This window comes from Galeopterus variegatus, unplaced genomic scaffold (assembly GCF_000696425.1).
Source record: "Galeopterus variegatus unplaced genomic scaffold, G_variegatus-3.0.2 Scaffold5917, whole genome shotgun sequence".
Taxonomy (NCBI): Eukaryota; Metazoa; Chordata; class Mammalia; order Dermoptera; family Cynocephalidae; genus Galeopterus; species Galeopterus variegatus.
This window is the reverse complement of record NW_007732028.1, coordinates 72,071-89,924: the sequence shown is the minus strand read 5'-3', so window position 1 is coordinate 89,924 and position 17,854 is coordinate 72,071. Positions and strand designations below refer to the sequence as shown.

Sequence of the window (17,854 nt, the reverse complement as noted above, 5' to 3'; positions counted from 1 at the left end):
TCTCCTCATCTGTAACAAAGGGATAATCATAGCACTTATCTAATAAGAGTTGTTATGAGATAAAGAAGTAATATATGTAAGGCCCTTAGAATAGTCTCCCAACACATATTAAGCTCTATATAAATATTTGCTATTATTATAATATGATGATGTTTATCAGACAATTTTTATTGTTACTTCTAAGAGCAAGGACCATACATTATTCAGCTTTGTATCCCTAGCTCTTAGCACAATTCCTGGCTTAAATGAGCAGTTCCCTGTTTTTCCCATCTTTAGCCTTTTCCTCCACCCAATCCCACCTTCTACAACGCTGTCAAAGTAATCTCCCTTACATAGCTATGATACTTTCTCTCCCTTTACTAAAACTGCCAATTATTCCCTGTCACCTGCAAATTTTTAAGCCACCATAATTTACCCAAAACTCTATTTCCAATCAAAGTGCTCTCGATTCCCCTTCATACCAAACAGTGGTGTTTGGGGTACCTTTCCATCAGTCTACACCCATATTTGTAGATAAGCATCTGAAAATATGTATAGGTGCAGACTAGGACAGTGCTCAAGAGAATGGGCACTGGATGCAGACTGCCTGCCTTTGGATCCTCATTCTAGCACTTGCTACATATGTGAATGTGAACAAGTTCCTTCACAGCTTCAAGTCTCAGTTTCCCCATCTGTAAAATGGAGACAGTAATATTATCTGCTTCAGAGGGTTGCTGTGAGCATTACATGAGGTATTTATAATTTTGCATGGTGTCTGGAACACAATAAACACCAAATAAATTTTAGCTGTTATTAGAAAACCTTCTTGTCAGTATATCCTTATTCCCCCAACTCCACAATCCCCTAGGTTCCCCCAGTGCCCACAGAAGCTGGAAGGGAAAAGGAGGCTGTGAAGGGCAATGGTGATGAGATCGGGCAACATTGCTGTCTTCTTTACAAAAGCACTTTGATGATGAGCCTGGACAACGTATTAAATGTCAGGACTGAAAATGTAGTTTTGGACGTAACATATCTGCTGTGCAAAACAAAATACATCCATTTAAGAGGCTGTCAACCTGGAGTCCACGACCTCTGTAATTGGATGCAAAACTTGGTCTGTTATGTGCATTTTTCATGGCAGAGGGCCCATTGTTTTCATCTGGTTCGTGTCCTTTAAAAAAAGCCTTAACTAAGAGGGTTAAGAAGCCATGACGTACTCAGTACAATGTTCTCTGAGGGTAAAAAGTTCATGTGGGCATCCAGCACCCCCTGTGGGAGTCAGTCAAAATTCCAGTGTTCACTGAGTGCAGAACCACGAGGATGCAAATGAATTAGCAATTCTTTAGAAGGAAATAAAGTACAGCAGGGAACGCAAGGAACACAAAGAGGGAAAAAAGCATCTTAGCTTAATGCGGTACAACTGCTGAGGTTTTGAGGACTCCATCAATGAGGAACGAGAGCCTGTTTGCAGGTTTCATGCCGGAGGCGGGGCGGGGCGGGAATGGTTCAATTTGTTTTACATCAAAAGGAGATTATATGACCTTACAGCGAACTTCCATCATAACTACCCATAATTTTCTAGTTATTTTATCATCCATCGATTCTTTTCTCCCGGCAGCTCCGACGGCCGGAGGCAAAACTGAAACAGACGAAGAGGGGCAAAAATAAAGAACGCTCCAAGGGGAGCCGAGCGCCCGTTTCTTTCGTCCTGCGGTCCCTTTAAGAGAAGAACCTCTTGGGACCGGCAGTCCCAGCCGACCCCAGTTTTAACCGAAACCTAACCCGGACTTCCCCCTCTTGACTTAAATAAGACCAACTTTGGATTTTCCCTCCCCTATTGACCAATCAGATTCTGTTACCAGGCAGATTTTAGCTGCCGCCGGTGCGAGCCCGGCGCCTTCTGTCTCCGGGTGGCAGCAATGACCAATGACAGAGCAGGCCGCCCGTGTATCCAGGCAGATCGCGGCTGTTACAACCATTCAGAAAAAGGAAAATAAAGCAACGCACGAGCCCGCTGGGCCAGGACCGTGGGGCTGGGCTGGAGTGAAGGTGGCTGCGAGGTAGTTTCTCTTTCTCTCTTACCTTTATCGTTGACTGTGTTGGAAGGCGACTGTTCAGAGGTAGGGAGGGGTCAGTATGAGTCGGGAGGAGAGCAGAAAAAGATTTTGACCGTATTTTCAGTAGCTTCCTCACCCATGTGCACGTGCCCCGAATCTGGGACCCCTTCCCCCTGCCGGGTTTCCTACGCCCAGCCCTGGAGTTCTGCCACCCTGAGCCCCCCACCTTGCGTCAGCCAGAGATTGAATGGAGGGGATGGGAGGGGGCGCGCATCAGGATGGGATGTTGTGGGAGATGACGTAGGGCTGGCGACGTGGGGAGGGGGAGCAGCGGGGGAATCCGTGGCGAGATTCAGTAATGAGAACTTGGGCCCGGTTTTTTTTTTTTAAAACCTGGAAGGGCAGAATCTGTTCGTATCCTTTCTGACCTCCCAGGCAAATTCCATGGTGAGGAGTGTATTAGAGAATTAGAGAACTTTGTTCTGTGGTGGTGGTTGTTTTTGAGGGGGAGGAGAGGCAGAAATGAAAATTTCTTTCTAACGTGCATTCCCAACCCCCATCTCTTCCTTTACAGTTTTCCAGATTTAGGAGACTTTGGAAAGGTGGGGCAAATAGAATGGAGATGGCAAAGATCTCTTTGGGTGTATATGGGCCTGGCGAAGTAATGGAGTAATTTCTAATTTTTGGAGAAGGCAAGTGGTGAGAAAAATGACAACTGGGGACATTCAGAGGCTTTGTTTCTGTTTCAGTGTCTTTCTGGGTAGAGAGATGAGAAGCACCCTGGGGTCTCTGGGGGAAGAGAAGTCTGGTGTGAGTTAAATCATTCCTTCTCCCCTCTGAATTCTAGCCCTCATGCCGGGATGGCAGATGAGCCCGATGCTAAGAGCCCCAAGGCCAGGGGCAGGCCCCCCCCAGGTGGTGTTGAGGCTGGGGAACCTACCACCCTTCTTCAAAGGCTCCAAGGTACCATTTCGTAAGTACTCATCACCATCTCCAAATCCTGTCCCAGCCCTGGGTATAGATCCCTGTAGCACCTCACTTCCTCTGTAGATGGACTGCCTCTCCCTGAGCAAGGGGAGATTCTTGGTCTTAGTAGCAGTTGTTGAACACCTGCTATGCATTTCAGTCCTTTTCCCTCTCTAGCAATCAGACAAAGGAATGGGGAAAATCTTGTGTGTGACCTCCAGCTTTCTCCTCTTCCCCACAGCAAGGCCGTGCAGAACAAAGTAGAGGGAATCCTGGTATGTATGATGGGGAAAAGGGCAACAGAGAGATGGAATTGATGGGGGGTGAGGATGGTGAGGATGGTATGGGTAAATGAAAAGTTTATTCAGGAGAGGCAGCATTGTCTACCTTGTTAGAAGATAATTGGCTTTGCAACTTGCTGCCACTTTGACTTTGAACATCTCACTTTATCTCTCTGCAACCTCTTGTGTAGAAGCCCAGTAGAGATGAAATCAGAGCTGATCCCCTCTGCTCCCCCTCTCACCCTGGGAGCCTGTAGCGCTCCTCAGAGCACAGTGAGCACCCAGACTCAAATCATTTCTAAGGTCCTTTTTCAGTCCGACAACCTCTAAGTCAGCTAGACTGTGGAAAGGATCAGAGGGTCCTACATTGCATCTTTCTTGGCATTATGATTTCTCCTGCCTCTGTTTCCCAATACCTCACAGCAAGATGTACAGAAATTCTCAGACAACGACAAGCTATATCTCTACCTTCAGCTCCCCGCAGGACCCAGCACTGGAGACAAAAGGTAGGTTTCATGGTGGAATTTGAGATGTCAGAGATTCTGATTCTTAAAGAAAGGCTCACTGGGAAGGGGGGAGGTGAAAAGGAAGTCCCATAACTACTGTCCTTGATCAAGAAGAAAGGTCCCTGCCCTTGTTCGGTTTACCAGAGGATTCTGGGTAGACTATTTTGGTCCAGCACTATTGAAGTGGTAGTCTGGGAAGAACCGAGGACAACTGTTAGGGTCTTAGTAATGTTTGTCCCTTTCATTTCTGCAGTTCAGAGCCGAGTACACTCAGCAATGAAGAGTATATGTATGCCTATAGGTGGATCCGCAACCACCTAGAAGAGCACACTGATACCTGTCTGCCAAAGCAAAGTGTTTATGATGCCTATCGGTGGGTGGAAGGAGGGGTGGGTGAGTGGGTTGGTGGGCATAGGACTACCCCCTCAGCCCTGGAGAGCTCCCTGCCTTGATAGAGCATGACTTTTTAAAGGGTTCCCCACATTTGATCCCTAGGGACCCTCTGAACCCACCATGGTCTCCTTCTCTGAGTATCTTCCCACTCTGCCCCCCACTCACTCAGGAAGTACTGTGAGAGTCTTGCCTGTTGCCGCCCACTCAGCACAGCCAACTTTGGTAAAATCATCAGAGAGATCTTCCCTGACATCAAGGCCCGAAGGCTTGGTGGCCGGGGCCAGTCCAAGTATCCTTGACTGAAGAGGGTGGGACTAGAAGACCCAGGGAGGTTAGGATGCGAAGAGCCAGGAGTGGAAAGAGCCTGACTTGTGTACGGGGCTTGGAGATCCCAATATGTTGGCTGCTCCTTAACTTGCATCAGGTATTGCTACAGTGGCATACGAAGGAAGACCTTGGTATCTATGCCACTCCTGCCTGGACTTGACCTAAAGGGTTCTGAGAGTGTAAGTAACAAATTACCCTCCAATTCCACTCTGCTCTCCCAGGTAAAAGTCAGAGGTCTTTGGGACATGTTTTGAAGGTTGATACAGCCTTCCTTGGTCATTATGTACACAGCTTCTGGGTATATAGGATATGCCCTTCTGCCTACCCTATGGCTGAGGCAGAAGATGAAGAGAATTTGTGGGTTTCTGGGATGGGATGTGTAGAGGCTACTCTAGTCTGATCTCAGCTTTGGTCAATAGTAGTGTCAGAGAGGGGGCAAGGGTCCTTTAATCTGGAGTGTGATTGGGCATGTCCTTCCCTGCTGCAGCCAGAAATGGGCCCAGAAGTAACCCCAGCACCTCGAGATGAACTTGTAGAGGCAGCCTGTGCCCTGACCTGTGATTGGGCAGAGCGAATCCTGAAACGGTCCTTCAGTTCCATTGTTGAGGTCGCCCGCTTCCTACTACAGCAGCATCTCATCTCTGCCCGATCTGCACATGCCCATGTGCTTAAGGCCATGGGGCTTGCTGGTGGGTGGACCCTCTCTTATGTCTGAGAAACCCTTAGTCCCTTTCAGCCTTGAAGGCCCTCCCACAAACTAGATAGAGACACTGTGGATTTAGCTTCTATTCCTGGAGACCCTTCTAAGCCGTGCTTTGGACTACCTTCTTTCCCCTGTCTCTACTAGTCAGTCAGTCAATCAGAATTGACTCACTCCTCCATTCCTCACTTTCTGCCTCCCTCACTTTATTACCTCTTCTGGCACCTCTGTAGAAGAGGATGAACATGCCCCTCGGGAACGGTCATCTAAATCCAAGAATGGTGTAGAGAACGTAGAGGGTGGAGCCCATAAGAAACCAGAGAGACTGGCCCAGGTAAGCAGATTGATTCCCCTGGCTTTGCTTTCCTAGGCTGGGGACTCAGTATACCCTTCCCCTCTTGGATCCCATACTTTTTTACATCCCAACCTCTGGTGTCTATGTTTCCTCCAGTGTTCCGTCTTTATGCCTTACTGTGTTCCTCTCTTTACTTTTTAGCCTCCTAAGGAGCTGGAAGCCCGGGCTGGGGCTGGCCTTCCAGCACGTGGAGAGCGGAAGAAGAATGTAGTCGAGAGCTCGGCCCCGGCAGCCAATAACCCACAGGTTAATGCACTAGTGGCCCGGCTGCCTCTGCTGCTTCCCCGGGCCCCTCGCTCACTTATTCCGCCAATCCCAGTCTCTCCACCCATCCTGGCCCCCAAGCTTTCTTCAGGTGCCCTGAAAGTGGCTACACTGCCTCTGTCCAGTAGGGCTGGGGGACCCCAAGCAGCTGTTCCCATCATTAACATGATCTTACCAACTGTTCCTGCTTTGCCTGGACCTGGGCCTGGGCGAGCTTCACCTGGGGGACTCACTCAGCCCCGGGGCACGGAGAACAGGGAGGTAGGCATAGCTGGTGACCCAGGACCTCATGGCAAGGGTGTCAAGAGAACAGCTGAAGTACCTGTGAGTGAGGCCAGTGGGCAGGACCCACCAGCTAAAGCAGCAAAGCAGGATATAGAGGATGCAGCAAATGATGCCAAAAGAAAACGGGGGCGCCCTAGAAAAAAGTCAGGTGGAAGTGGGGAAAGGAATTCTACCCCTGAGAAGTCAGCAACTGCCATGGACTCTGCCCAGCAGTCTTCAAGGTTACCATGGGAGACATGGGGCTCTGGAGAGGAAAGCAACTCAGATGGAAGGTCAGAGAGGCCAGGGCCAATGGGAGAGGCTGAGAAGAGGGCAGTGCTTGCCCAAGGTCAGGAAGATGGTGCTGTTTCCAAAGGAGGAAGGGGCCCCAGTTCCCGGCATGCCAAAGAAGCAGAAGATAAAATTCCTCTTGTCACTCCAAAAGTGAGTGTCATCAGGGGCAGTAGAAGCCAAAAGGAGGCTCTTCAGTTGGTAAAGGGAGAGATAGACACTGCAGCACAGGGTAATAAAGACTTAAAGGGGTATGTGCTTCAAAGTTCCTTATCCCGTGAGCATAAAGACCCCAAAGCAACACCCCCATAATAGATCTTGTGGGGAATAGTGTTTATATCCATATGTTAACTACCTGTATGCCTAGAAGAGGCCCTTCTCTGCACTTGCTTCTCATTTGGCTGTTCTTTTTCTAAGGGAGTCCATTCTCCTTTGTATAGACAGCTGAGTCATCCAGTTTTACATATTGCCTGGTTACTGCCTGTGACCTTTCCAGCTTGATACCCTTGGCTTTAGTGTAACCAATAAATCTGTAGTGTCCTTAACTGGATGGATCCCTGTGCTATCCTGTGGGAAGATAGGGATGGGGTAAGTATGATGAATGGATAGGTTAGGGATCTTTTGGTTTGAAATCATAGAAAACCTAACTCAAGGTATCTTAAAATAAAAAGGATTTATTGGCTCATGTAACTGGAAAGTCCAGAGGTAGTGCTGGTTCCAGGTGAAGCTTGATCTAGTGTCTCAGTATGTCTCTAAATACCTGATTGATTTTTTTCTCACTGCTCCACCTTCTGTAGGATCATCTTAAGGCTGGGCCACCTCATGGGTGCCAACTCTTCTAGTATTACTTGTTTCCCCATTGTCCAACCAGAAAAAAAGCATCTTTTCTGTGCCAGGAGTTCTAGCAAAAGCCCTAAGATTCATTCTGATTAGGCCAGCCTGGGTGACATGTCCACCCCTGACCAATCACTGTGGCCAGGAGGATTGTATATGCTAATTTGCTTATTCTATATCATGGACTACACCTTTGGGAAAAAGGATGGGATCAGTCTCCTCAGAACCATATTGATTCCTGAAATGGAAACTGGGAGAGGGGAGTTGCTGGGGAGGCAGCTGACACCTGGCTACCACTATGAAGTACATGTGGTTTCACCCTGCTAGGTAGTGATCAGTTAGAACTGCTTCCTTTTTTCCTGTCTTGCATTTCCCTTACTGCAGCTATAACCCCTTTCTTCTTGTTCTAGTCTCAGAAAGAAGAAGAGGGAAGTCTCTCCTGTAGGGACTCTCTTCAGTCTTTAGATGACAATCTACTGTTTCCCCCCATCTACATTTCAGAGATGGAATTCCTTCCTTTTCCTGTTCCTGAATTTTCATTTTCTCCTCATTCCGGCTTCCCTATCCCCTATCCTATTGCCACTTCTACCAATGAAAGTGAAAGATTTACTTCCTAGTCATTTCATTAAATTCATTCTGTATCCACCAGGTGTCAGTCTCTCGTCATACACATGTCAGGATTTAGCCAAGACGGGTTTATGCTACATGTATAGAAAGGAGTAGTTTTGCGTGTCAGGGAGCACCAGTGGGAAGGGAATCCAGACCCTCCAGGTGTGTCCTTGGGGAAAGCGGTAAACCAATATTTATTGAGGACCTACATAGGGTAGCTTCTGTCAGGGAATCTTGGTTCTTCCCAAGAAATACAGATTTTCTTTCAGGGAGACTTCATTCATTTGTTCATTTATTTCCACCACAGCAAATTTTTTAAAATTATAATATGTAATATTTGATAACTATAAAGAATATATGTAACTTGAATAAATTATGAAGCATAATAATAAAATGAGTATACCTATGACCCCATCATTCAATTTACACATTAAAACATTAGAAATATCACTGAGTTTGTGTTCCTCACTATCCTGTCCTCCTGCCTTTTCTTTGAGGTAACTACTGTCCTTAATTTTGTTTATTAATTACTGCTATATATATATATATATTTAATGATATATGTATATATTCTTTTAAAATGCATTATTTAGTTTTGCTTGTTTTTTAGCTTTACAAAAATGTTTAATAGTCCCCTGCAGTTTGTTTTTTTGTTTTTTTGTTTGTTTGTTTTTAAAAGATGACCGGTAAGGGGATCTTAACCCTTGACTTGGTGTTGTCAGCACCACGCTCAGCCAGTGAGCGAACCGGCCATCCCCCCGTGGCCTTGGTGTTATCAGCACCGCACTCTCCCGAGTGAGCCACAGGCCGGCCCCCATGCAGTTTGTTTTTCATTTACCATTGTTTCTAAGATTCATCCATGTTGTAGATGGCTGGGATTCATTCATTTTAATCTGTATAATATCCCATCAAGCGCATAAACCACAAGTTATTTATTCATTCACCTATCAATGGATATTTGGACTGTTTGCAGATTTTGCTATTACAAACAATACTGCTGTAAACATTCTTGTACATGTTAGTGCCTTTGTTTTTAGTAAGACTTCTAGATAGGTTTCTAAGATGGTCCTTTGGTCTGTATACCCTCTGAGTTGGGATCTGTTCCCTCTTGTCTTATTCTCTAGAAGAGTTTATATGAGATTGAAATTAACTGTTCCTTGAAAGTTTGGTAAAACTCACCTGTAAAGCCACCTGAGCCCTGTGTTTCTTTGTGGGAATAATTTTAACTATTGATTCAATTTCTTTAATAATTATTGGCTATTTGGGCTTTCTATTTCTTCTTGAGTCAGTTTAGGTAAAATGTTTTTCTAGTATTTTGTGCATTTTATATCTTTTTTTTTTTTTTACATGAAGTTCATATATTCTATTTTTCTCTTTTGCCTCTGCTCTCTGGGTAGTCATATCCTCCATTTCTACTATTTACGTGTGACTTCTCTTTTCTTCCTTGATCAGTTGCACCAGAAATGTGTTTATTTTACCTGTGTGTCTTTAGATACTACTATGGGCTTTGTCGATCCTCTCCCTTGTGTATTTGTTTTCCATTTGATTAATTATGGATTTTATCTATAGGTTCTCCATTCTTCTACTTTCTTTAGGCTTAATTTATGTTCTTCTATAACCTCTTAATTTTGATACTTAGCTAATTAATTTTCAGCCTGTCTTCTATTTTAAGTTTTCAAGAACCTGCTTCTGTACATCCCACAAGTTTTTCTGTGTTGTACAGTATTTCAATTATTTAGTTCTAAAAATATTTAAGTTATATTTGACTCATGAATTACTTTTTCTTTTTTTTTAAAGATGACCGGTAAGGGGATCTTAACCCTTGATTTGGTGTTGTCAGCACCACGCTCAGCCAGTGAGCAAACCGGCCATCCCTATATGGGATCCGAACCCGGGGCCTTGGTGTTATCAGCACCGCACTCTACCGAGTGAGCCACGGGCCGGCCCATTTTTCTTTTTTTTTTTGCTGGCTTACTACTGTGCTTACTACTCACATAACTCACACTGTGCTGTAATCATTATTTACTTGTCGATCTCCCCAACTAGAATATTTGAAGTCAGTCTAAGTAAATCACTTCCTAACAAGTGCCTAACACTCAAAAAACAAGAAGAAGAATATCAAACCACAGTAATGAACTCCTGCTACTGGCAGCATAGATAAGAGAAAGGGCTCTCACATTAAAATATAACTAGGGCCAGCCCGGTGGTGCACTGGAGAGTGCGCCGCTTGGGAGCGCGGCAGCGCTCCCGTGGAGGGTTCAGATCCCATGTGGAGACCGGTTCCCGCTCACTGGCTGAGTGCAGTGCGGGCATGACACCGAGGGCTGCAATCCCGTTACCGGTCAGTAAAAAGGAGACAAAAAGGAAAATAAATAAATTAATTAAATAAATAAAACTAGATTGTAGGTACAGGAATCGAACCCTGGACCTTGATGTTATCAGCACCATGGACTCATGAATTATTTAGAAAAGCTTTACAAGTTTCTAAATATCTAGAGATTTTAAAAATTATCTTTTTGATATTGATTTTCAGTTTAATTATTTGTGTTCAGAAAATGTGGTGTCTATGATACTAATTCTTTAAAATTTGCTGAGCTTATTGTTTTATATTCTATAACTTATCTTGTATGTCTAAATCTGTTTTGTTGTTTTCTGCTTACTCCTGCCCACAGTAGCTTGTTTCCTTGCATATTTTGTACTTCAGGGTTTTGAACTCATATTTTGCTCAACTTAATCTATGGGAATCCTGAGGGCCCAAATTGGGCGGGGTACTTCCCTCCCGAAAGTATTTACATTTGTTTCTACCAGGAGCCAGGGGGTGCTCCTGACCTGGGACTGTGTTAGCCCCTTCAAGAATCCAAGTTTAGTTCAGGAGTCTCCGGTTTTTCTCCCCTTCCTTAGCTGGTCCCAAGGTTTAGACTCTGTTCACAATGCTGACATTGGCATTGGTCCCCAGGGCAAACCTGCTACTACTGTATGCTGCTTGTCCTTTAAATAGATTCCAGCTTAATGTTTGTTTGCTTTTTTTCCCTTTAGTGATTTCCCTTACTCTCTGATAAACCCAGCAATGTGCTAAAAATTATGTTAGCTGTAACTTATTCAGGATCTGGTTGTATTTTAATGGGAGAGCCCTTTCTCTTATCCATGCTGCTAGTGGTAGAGGTCCATTATGGGGTTTGATATTTTCCCTCTTGTTTTCTGAGTGTTAGGCACTTGTTAGAAACTGGTTTGCTTAGACTCTGTATTCAAACACTCTATTTAGGGAGACAAATAAATAATGATCATAGCACAGTGTGAGTTATATGAGTAGTAAGCACAGAGTGCTATGAGAGCCCAGGCGAATGGCATACAGGTCAAACAGGGATCAGAGATGACTTCCCAGTAGAGGTGAGTAGGAGTTAGCTAGAGGGGTCTCACTCTTAAAACAAGGACAGAACAACAACATAAGACATGGTAAAAAGCTAAGTCATGATATTCTACTGCATAAAAGCTGTAAATTCAGAGACATCAGTTTGGGCTGAGTAATTTGGGAAGGCTTCATGGTAAAGGCAGGCTCAGGTTCAGCCTTTAAGGTAATCAGAGCTTAGATAGGTGAAAAAGAGGAGGGCACTCCAGGAAAAGCAGGGATGTGAGGATATGGCATGGCAGTACAACTCAGTAAAGAGACCTGTCAGGTAGAAGAGATGTGTATGAACAATAGAAATAAACCAGAAGAACACACAACCATTATAATTATCTGTTCACCAAATGAATGAATGAAAGCTATGAAGTTTGCATTAGAGGATACAGGAACTGGAGTCAAAGGAACCAGCCAGGTAGCTTGTTGCCATTTCCATGTGGGAGGAGATGAGGCATTGCACCAGGCTGCTGACACACTGGAGGTAATAAGCATATGGAAAAACGACTAGTGATAGAATAGATAGATGCATCCTAGAAAATACTGTCTTCACCACGACTGGAGTTGAGGATGTATCCATTCACTTTGGGATAACAAGCCACTGGATGAGTTTGAGATTAGCATGAGTGTTAAGAGGTTTTAAAGTAGCCTCTTCCCCACTACTTTTAAAATGTAGCATGAAAGAAGTTATTTTGTAGTTCAAGCGATCTTCATTTTATTAGATGAAGGGCTAAACTAAGATCTGGGGGAGCACCTTCTGCTTTCTGTTATTCCTCATTCTTCCCCTTCTCTACAATTCTCTGTTCCCCACTCCTATTACCTTCCCGCAGTGTCTTCTTTTCACAATTTAGTTCTATCAAAAATTAAGTTTACTAAAATTAGAAATAATCTTTTGCTACTAAGCCAAGACAAACTATATGTGTAGTATATGGCCCCAAATAAATGAATCTATTGTTTATTTTTGTGGTTAACGATCAACTTTCTTTAGAAATTAAAGTAAACGTAGTATTCACAAACCATACTAAATGGGGGAATTAATGTCATTATACATTTGTTTAAGTGTTTTGTCTCATGTTATAGTTCCCCAGTAGGCCTACTTCATCTGGAAACAGATGATTCTGTCCTATGAGATAAAGTTAAGCATTTTATATAGAGAGCTGGAAAGATAAACAGTTAGATATGGATATATGAGTATATATCTCACAGTATGTCTTAAAAAATGTTAATAGGGAAGCATTTGTTTACGGGAAAGAACAGGAGTTAGGTGTGGCAGCTGGCCGATAAGAAGATCCTAACCATGCTGGGTGACCGCTTTCCTACGACCACAGTCTGTCCTGGTGATGTGGATCGGGCTCCGTTGTCCGGGCAACACACCTTGGGTGGGGCCTTGAAGTTCCCCCTGGAGACAAACTGAGGGAAGAATGGTCATTGTGAAATGGATCTTGGGTTGACAGCTGACCCACGGGAATAATAAATGATAATCACCATTATTATAATGATATCATTTATGGACTGTGTGCTAGGTGTGTTTTAAGCTCTTTATGGGAATAAAACCTTTTGAAGGGAATTAAATCTTTTGCTGTTATATCCCTATTTTACAAAAAAGGAAGGCCGGCCCGTGGCTCACTCGGGAGAGTGCGGTGCTGATAACACCAAGGCCACGGGTTCGGATCCCATATACGGATGGCCGGTTTGCTCACTGGCTGAGTGTGGTGCTGACAACACCAAGTCAAGGGTTAAGATCCCCTTACCAGTCATCTTTTTTAAAAAAAAAAAAAAAAAAGAAGATCCTAACCCTAGACCTTGGTGTTATAAGGCTATTCTCTAACCAAGTGAGCTAACTGGCCAGCCCCCATAGAAGTTTAGACTTATTGGGGCCGGCCCGTGGCTCACTCGGTAGAGTGCGGTGCTGATAACACCAAGGCCATGGGTTCAGATCCCATATAGGGATGGCCGGTCAGCTCACTGGGTGAGCATGGTGCTGACAACACCAAGTCAAGGGTTAAGATCTCCTTACCGGTCATCTTTAAAAAAAAAAAAAAAAAAAAAAGTTTAGACTTATTTATTTATTTATTTATTTATTTTTGCGGCTGGCAGTACAGGGATCCAAACCTGTGACCTTGGTGTTATAAGGCTGCGTTCTAATCAACTGAGCTCATCGGTCAGCCTTACCTCCTGATTTTGAACTTTATTTAGCCCATTTTCTCCAAACTGTAGATTGCAACCCATTAGTAGGTTGTGAAATCAAGTTAGCAGAATACAAAGTAGCTCTTTTAAAGAGTGAAATAGAATCGAGAACATCATAGTGCACTGCACACAGTAAAGGTAAGTATACTTTTTTTTTTTTTTAAAGATGACCGGTAAGGGGATCTTCACCCTTGACTTGGTGTTGTCAGCACCACGCTCACCCAGTGAGCTAACCGGCCACCCTTATATGGGATCCGAACCCCTGGCCTTGGTGTTATCAGCACCACACTCTCCCAAGTGAGCCACGGGCTGGCCCAAAGGTAAGTATTCTTTTATGAAACTTTTATTTTGGTTAAAACATGTAAATGTGATCATGATGTAAAATGCATTTCTTATTGTGGGTTGAAGTAAAACAATTTTGAAAAGCAATGACTTCATCATACTGAAGCTGTTTCCATAAAAAGGAATAAAATCTCTTTCATGGGTAGTAATAAGGAATAAATGAGGTAATGTTTGTATTCCTACACAGTAGGGAGCTCAAGCAATAACTACTAGCTTCTTTTTCATTTACCTAGAAAAAGGTCCATAATATCTATGGTTTAGGAAATAAAATCACTGTATAAAAACTTCTTTAACCAGAAGGGTGTTTATAAAAGATGTAGCTAGGGCCGGCCTGGTGGCGCACTCGGTAGAGGGTGGCGCTCCTGCTGAGGGTTCAGATCCCATATAAAGACCGGTCTGCTCACTGGATGAGCGCGGTGCGGGTGCGACACCGAGGGTTGCGATCCTGTTGCCGGTCACGAAAAAAGACAAAAAGGAAAAAACAAAAAAACAACAAAAAAAAAACGATGTAGCTAGAACAGTATTATGACATGGGTCCTCTAGCTTTACCTATATTTGAATAGTAAGCCAACTTCTTTTCCCAATTTGATGAAATTTATTTATTTATTTTTTTAAGATGACCGGTAAGGGGATAAGACAAAAAAATGACGTTATCTTACTCTGTTGGTACTTTCCTGACCTCCCCACACCCCAGTGTACCACACACACATACATACTTTCCCACCAAAGCAAGAGGCTTCACGTGCACACAGGATATTAAATGGGTTCCCACAGGGTCATCTGTCATCCATGGGCAACTACCTGCACCTGCAGTGCCTCCCTGGGATCTAAGAGATGAGTGATTTTTTTTTTTTTTTTGTATCAAAGAGAATTTTAAAAAATAGGTTCAGTGGGGTGAGGAATTTTACGCAATAACGCAAATGTTATGCTTTTAAATTTAATATGGGAAAAAGAATACCATTCTGTTTTATAATTTGACAATTAAAGAGACTAAAAAGAAAAGAAAGGCAAATGGGGGGTAAGAAAAAATAATTTACTCAAAATATTTAAAAGATATTTATAAAAAAATTAAAAAATAAAAATATTTATAACCTATTAACTCATTTTTTTTTTTTTTTAAAGATGACCGGTAAAGGGATCTTAACCCTTGACTTGGTGTTGTCAGCACCACGCTCACCCAGTGAGCCAACCGGCCATCCCTATGTGGGATCCGAACCCTTGGCCTTGGTGTTATCAGCACCGCACTCTCCCGAGTGAGCCACAGGGCCGGCCCATTATTAACTCATTTTTGAAAAATAAATTTCCCCATACAACAACAAATCAGTGAGATAAGTGGCATTGTTTTATGGCTTTGGAAATCTCTTTAATGCCTGACTAGATTCTCATATCTGTCTCTGCAATGAATCTGTCACTGTATCAACAAATACTTTTTTTCCCTGTGGAAGAACTAGGGACACAACTAGAATACAAAGATGAATTCTTTCCTACCTTGAGGAGCTCAGACTAGAGGAGACTAAAGACTCATAGAAACAAAGGGTGACCAAAAAAAACTCCAGAAGAAAGGCAGAAAGACAAAGTCATAGAGATGCAAAGAAATTTTACACATAGAGCCCTTAGAGCTATAAACGAAAACCTGAAATAAATTCTACTTAATTGTGTGTGTGTACATGTGTAATGACAGGGGTATTCTCCTTTGGTTAACAAAGGACTGACTAGGTATAAAAACGTCCTACTTCAAGGGCCGGCCTAGCCCATAGCTCACTCAGGAGAGTGCGGTGCTGATAACACCAAGGCCACGGGTTCGGATCCTATATAGGGATGGCTGGTTGGCTCACTTGGGAGAGTGTGGTGCTGACAACACCAAGTCAAGGGTTAAGATCCCCTTACCAGTCATCTTTTTTTTTAAAAAAGGTCCTACTTCAAGTTTGAACAGAGATATTACTAAAATCTTGTTTTTCTGTCTGTAGTGGACTGAATTATGTCCACCCCAAAACTCACTGGAGCTTGAATTGTGTCCCCCAAGTTCTATGTATTAGAAACTTAGTCCTCACTGTGACTGTTAAGAGGGTGGGAAATCCTATTATGGTAATTAAAAGGTGGTGCCTTGAAGAGGTGATTAGATTGTAGGACCATGCAGTAGTAAATGGATTAAAAATGGTGGTCAGGGCATTGTTCTGAGGGCTTTAAAAGAAGAGAGTATGTCTCTCTCTGCTCCCTCTGCTTCCACCATCTTGCAATGTGAGGCCCCTGGGTCACTGTCACCATCACCAGATAGACTTTGGATTTCGCAGCCTAAGAAACTGTAAGCAATAAGTTTCGTGTTCTTTATAAATCACCCAGTTCAGTGTACTTTGTTGTAAACAACAAAAACGGACTAATACACTGTCATTGGAAAATAAATTTCCTACTATGAAAAAGGTTGTCGCATCTCTTTCCACAATGTCTCAAAAGGCTAGTGTTGTGGCCCTTTGGAACCCTACCCATTGAGGGGATATGTGACATTTTAAACTCTAGGCTAAAGCATGGTCAACACCTCTTGATACTTGTGTGACAGCTGATGGAAGCTGGCCAAGAGCTGCTGGGTCTGACAGGTGGGCTGGTGATTCCCCACAATAACCCAGTGGTGACAAGTTTAAACTGTCTTTGGCACTCCTTTCCTCTTTCTCTACTCATCTTTTATTACCGTACTCCTGCTTTAACCTAGCTTATCTGAAACTTTTTAGTAAATTCACATTTCTATTATGCAAAACAATTGTTTAGCCTTGAGAATGCTCTCTCCTCTTTTTTATTCTGCTGGGTCATATCCAACATCTTTTCTAAGACCTGGCTCAATATTTTAAGAAGCCTTCCATTCAATCATTCACCGTATACTGAGTGGCCAGGCCTCATCAATTTAACCAAATTCTGCAATGTTCCTTCAGCAATTAGATACCCCGTTTGTTCTACTTTTGTACATACTGCATGTTTTACACAGGCATTTTCAAGCTACTACTCTTTATTCTGCCTCCCAATTAAACACTGAAGCAGTGGCTCTCTTTTCTTTCATCATCTATCCATCTATCTATTGTATCAATATTGGCAATATAGTACTGTAGTAGTAATCTGCACTGTTTCAATCCTCACAAAACCCTGTAAGGTGTTAATATTACTGCATCCACTTTAGAGACACAGAACCAAATCAAACAGCTTGTAATATGGCAGGAAAGATCTGGGTTCAAATAACTAGCCTCAATGTAGAATATTAAGTAAGGTCTCATGAGGGGCGTTGAATATCAAGGAAAGCCCTAGGAAAGGCGTTGGGACAGAGGTTCTGAGAAGAGGACTCTTAATCAGCGATGCTAACCGGCAAATAACACAAAACCAACACCAGAGACGCATTTGCAGGGCGTGTTTTTATTTGTTTAGTCTTACATGGTTTTGTTTCTTATGGAAGATGGGATTATGCCCTCCATAACTTTGTCATTTTACTCACCTCTCCCACTCTTGCCCTGTTCAGCCCCTCCCCGGAGGGCTCGGTGTCTGGATACTAGAGACCAAAGGCTACCCAGGCAGGTGGTGACCTCGGAGGCAGAACCGCGGCCTCGAGTCGGGCCGCTAACGGCGAAAGATTAACGCGGTTGGGCCGCGCCATTCCCGAAGCGATAAGGGGCATAAACTTGATGTCGTCCTTAAAGACGCGTAGGAAAAGGGTAGTGAGGGTGACTGTCTTCCCCGCCGGCCCTCTCTTTCTTCTCTCCCCTTCTGAGGCCTCTGGGTCCTTCCCACGGCCTGATTTACTAAGGGAGTCGCGTAACACAGGGGAGGGGAAAGCCACTAAGTGCAATTGCGGTAACTCGATTGCTAATTCAAACGGGCTTATTTACATATAACTTACAAATTAATATACTACAGAAGCACGCAATATGTCCGTACTTCCCTAACAGGGCACCCAGAACTGCCTGCCTGCCTGCCCGCCCTGCAACTTCTCCAGCAAATTTTACTTCTCGGCTTCCTTAGCCTCGTAAACACTATCTCTTAGGTCCGCCTCCCAGCGTTGGCCCCTCCTCCCACCCGTAAGCTCCTCCCTTCGCCCTCTCCTCTCTCCCGTTTCCAAATATCTCTT

The 17,854-nt window shown here is 43.7% G+C and overlaps 1 protein-coding gene across 5 annotated transcripts; it reads left to right on the top strand.

The window, feature by feature from the left end:
• Window positions 1-1,956: 1,956 nt before the first annotated feature.
• Window positions 1,957-8,273, top strand: RFX5 (regulatory factor X, 5 (influences HLA class II expression)). Of its 5 annotated transcripts, none has more exons than XM_008590187.1 (11): window positions 1,957-2,039; window positions 2,611-2,728; window positions 2,884-3,009; window positions 3,244-3,277; window positions 3,707-3,789; window positions 4,043-4,162; window positions 4,352-4,471; window positions 4,607-4,688; window positions 4,997-5,198; window positions 5,443-5,543; window positions 5,706-8,273. In XM_008590187.1, exons 3-11 carry the CDS (start codon window positions 2,897-2,899, stop codon window positions 6,693-6,695), a joined length of 1,845 nt encoding a protein of 614 aa, XP_008588409.1. In that variant the 5' UTR covers window positions 1,957-2,039; window positions 2,611-2,728; window positions 2,884-2,896; the 3' UTR covers window positions 6,696-8,273. The 5 variants fall into 5 exon arrangements, with proteins under 5 accessions (XP_008588409.1, XP_008588412.1, XP_008588411.1 ...); XM_008590189.1 differs by lacking the exon at window positions 1,957-2,039 and adding an exon at window positions 2,402-2,483 and having other exon boundaries at window positions 2,611-2,638; XM_008590190.1 differs by lacking the exon at window positions 2,611-2,728 and having other exon boundaries at window positions 1,962-2,039.
• The last annotated feature ends 9,581 nt before the right edge of the window (window positions 8,274-17,854 follow it).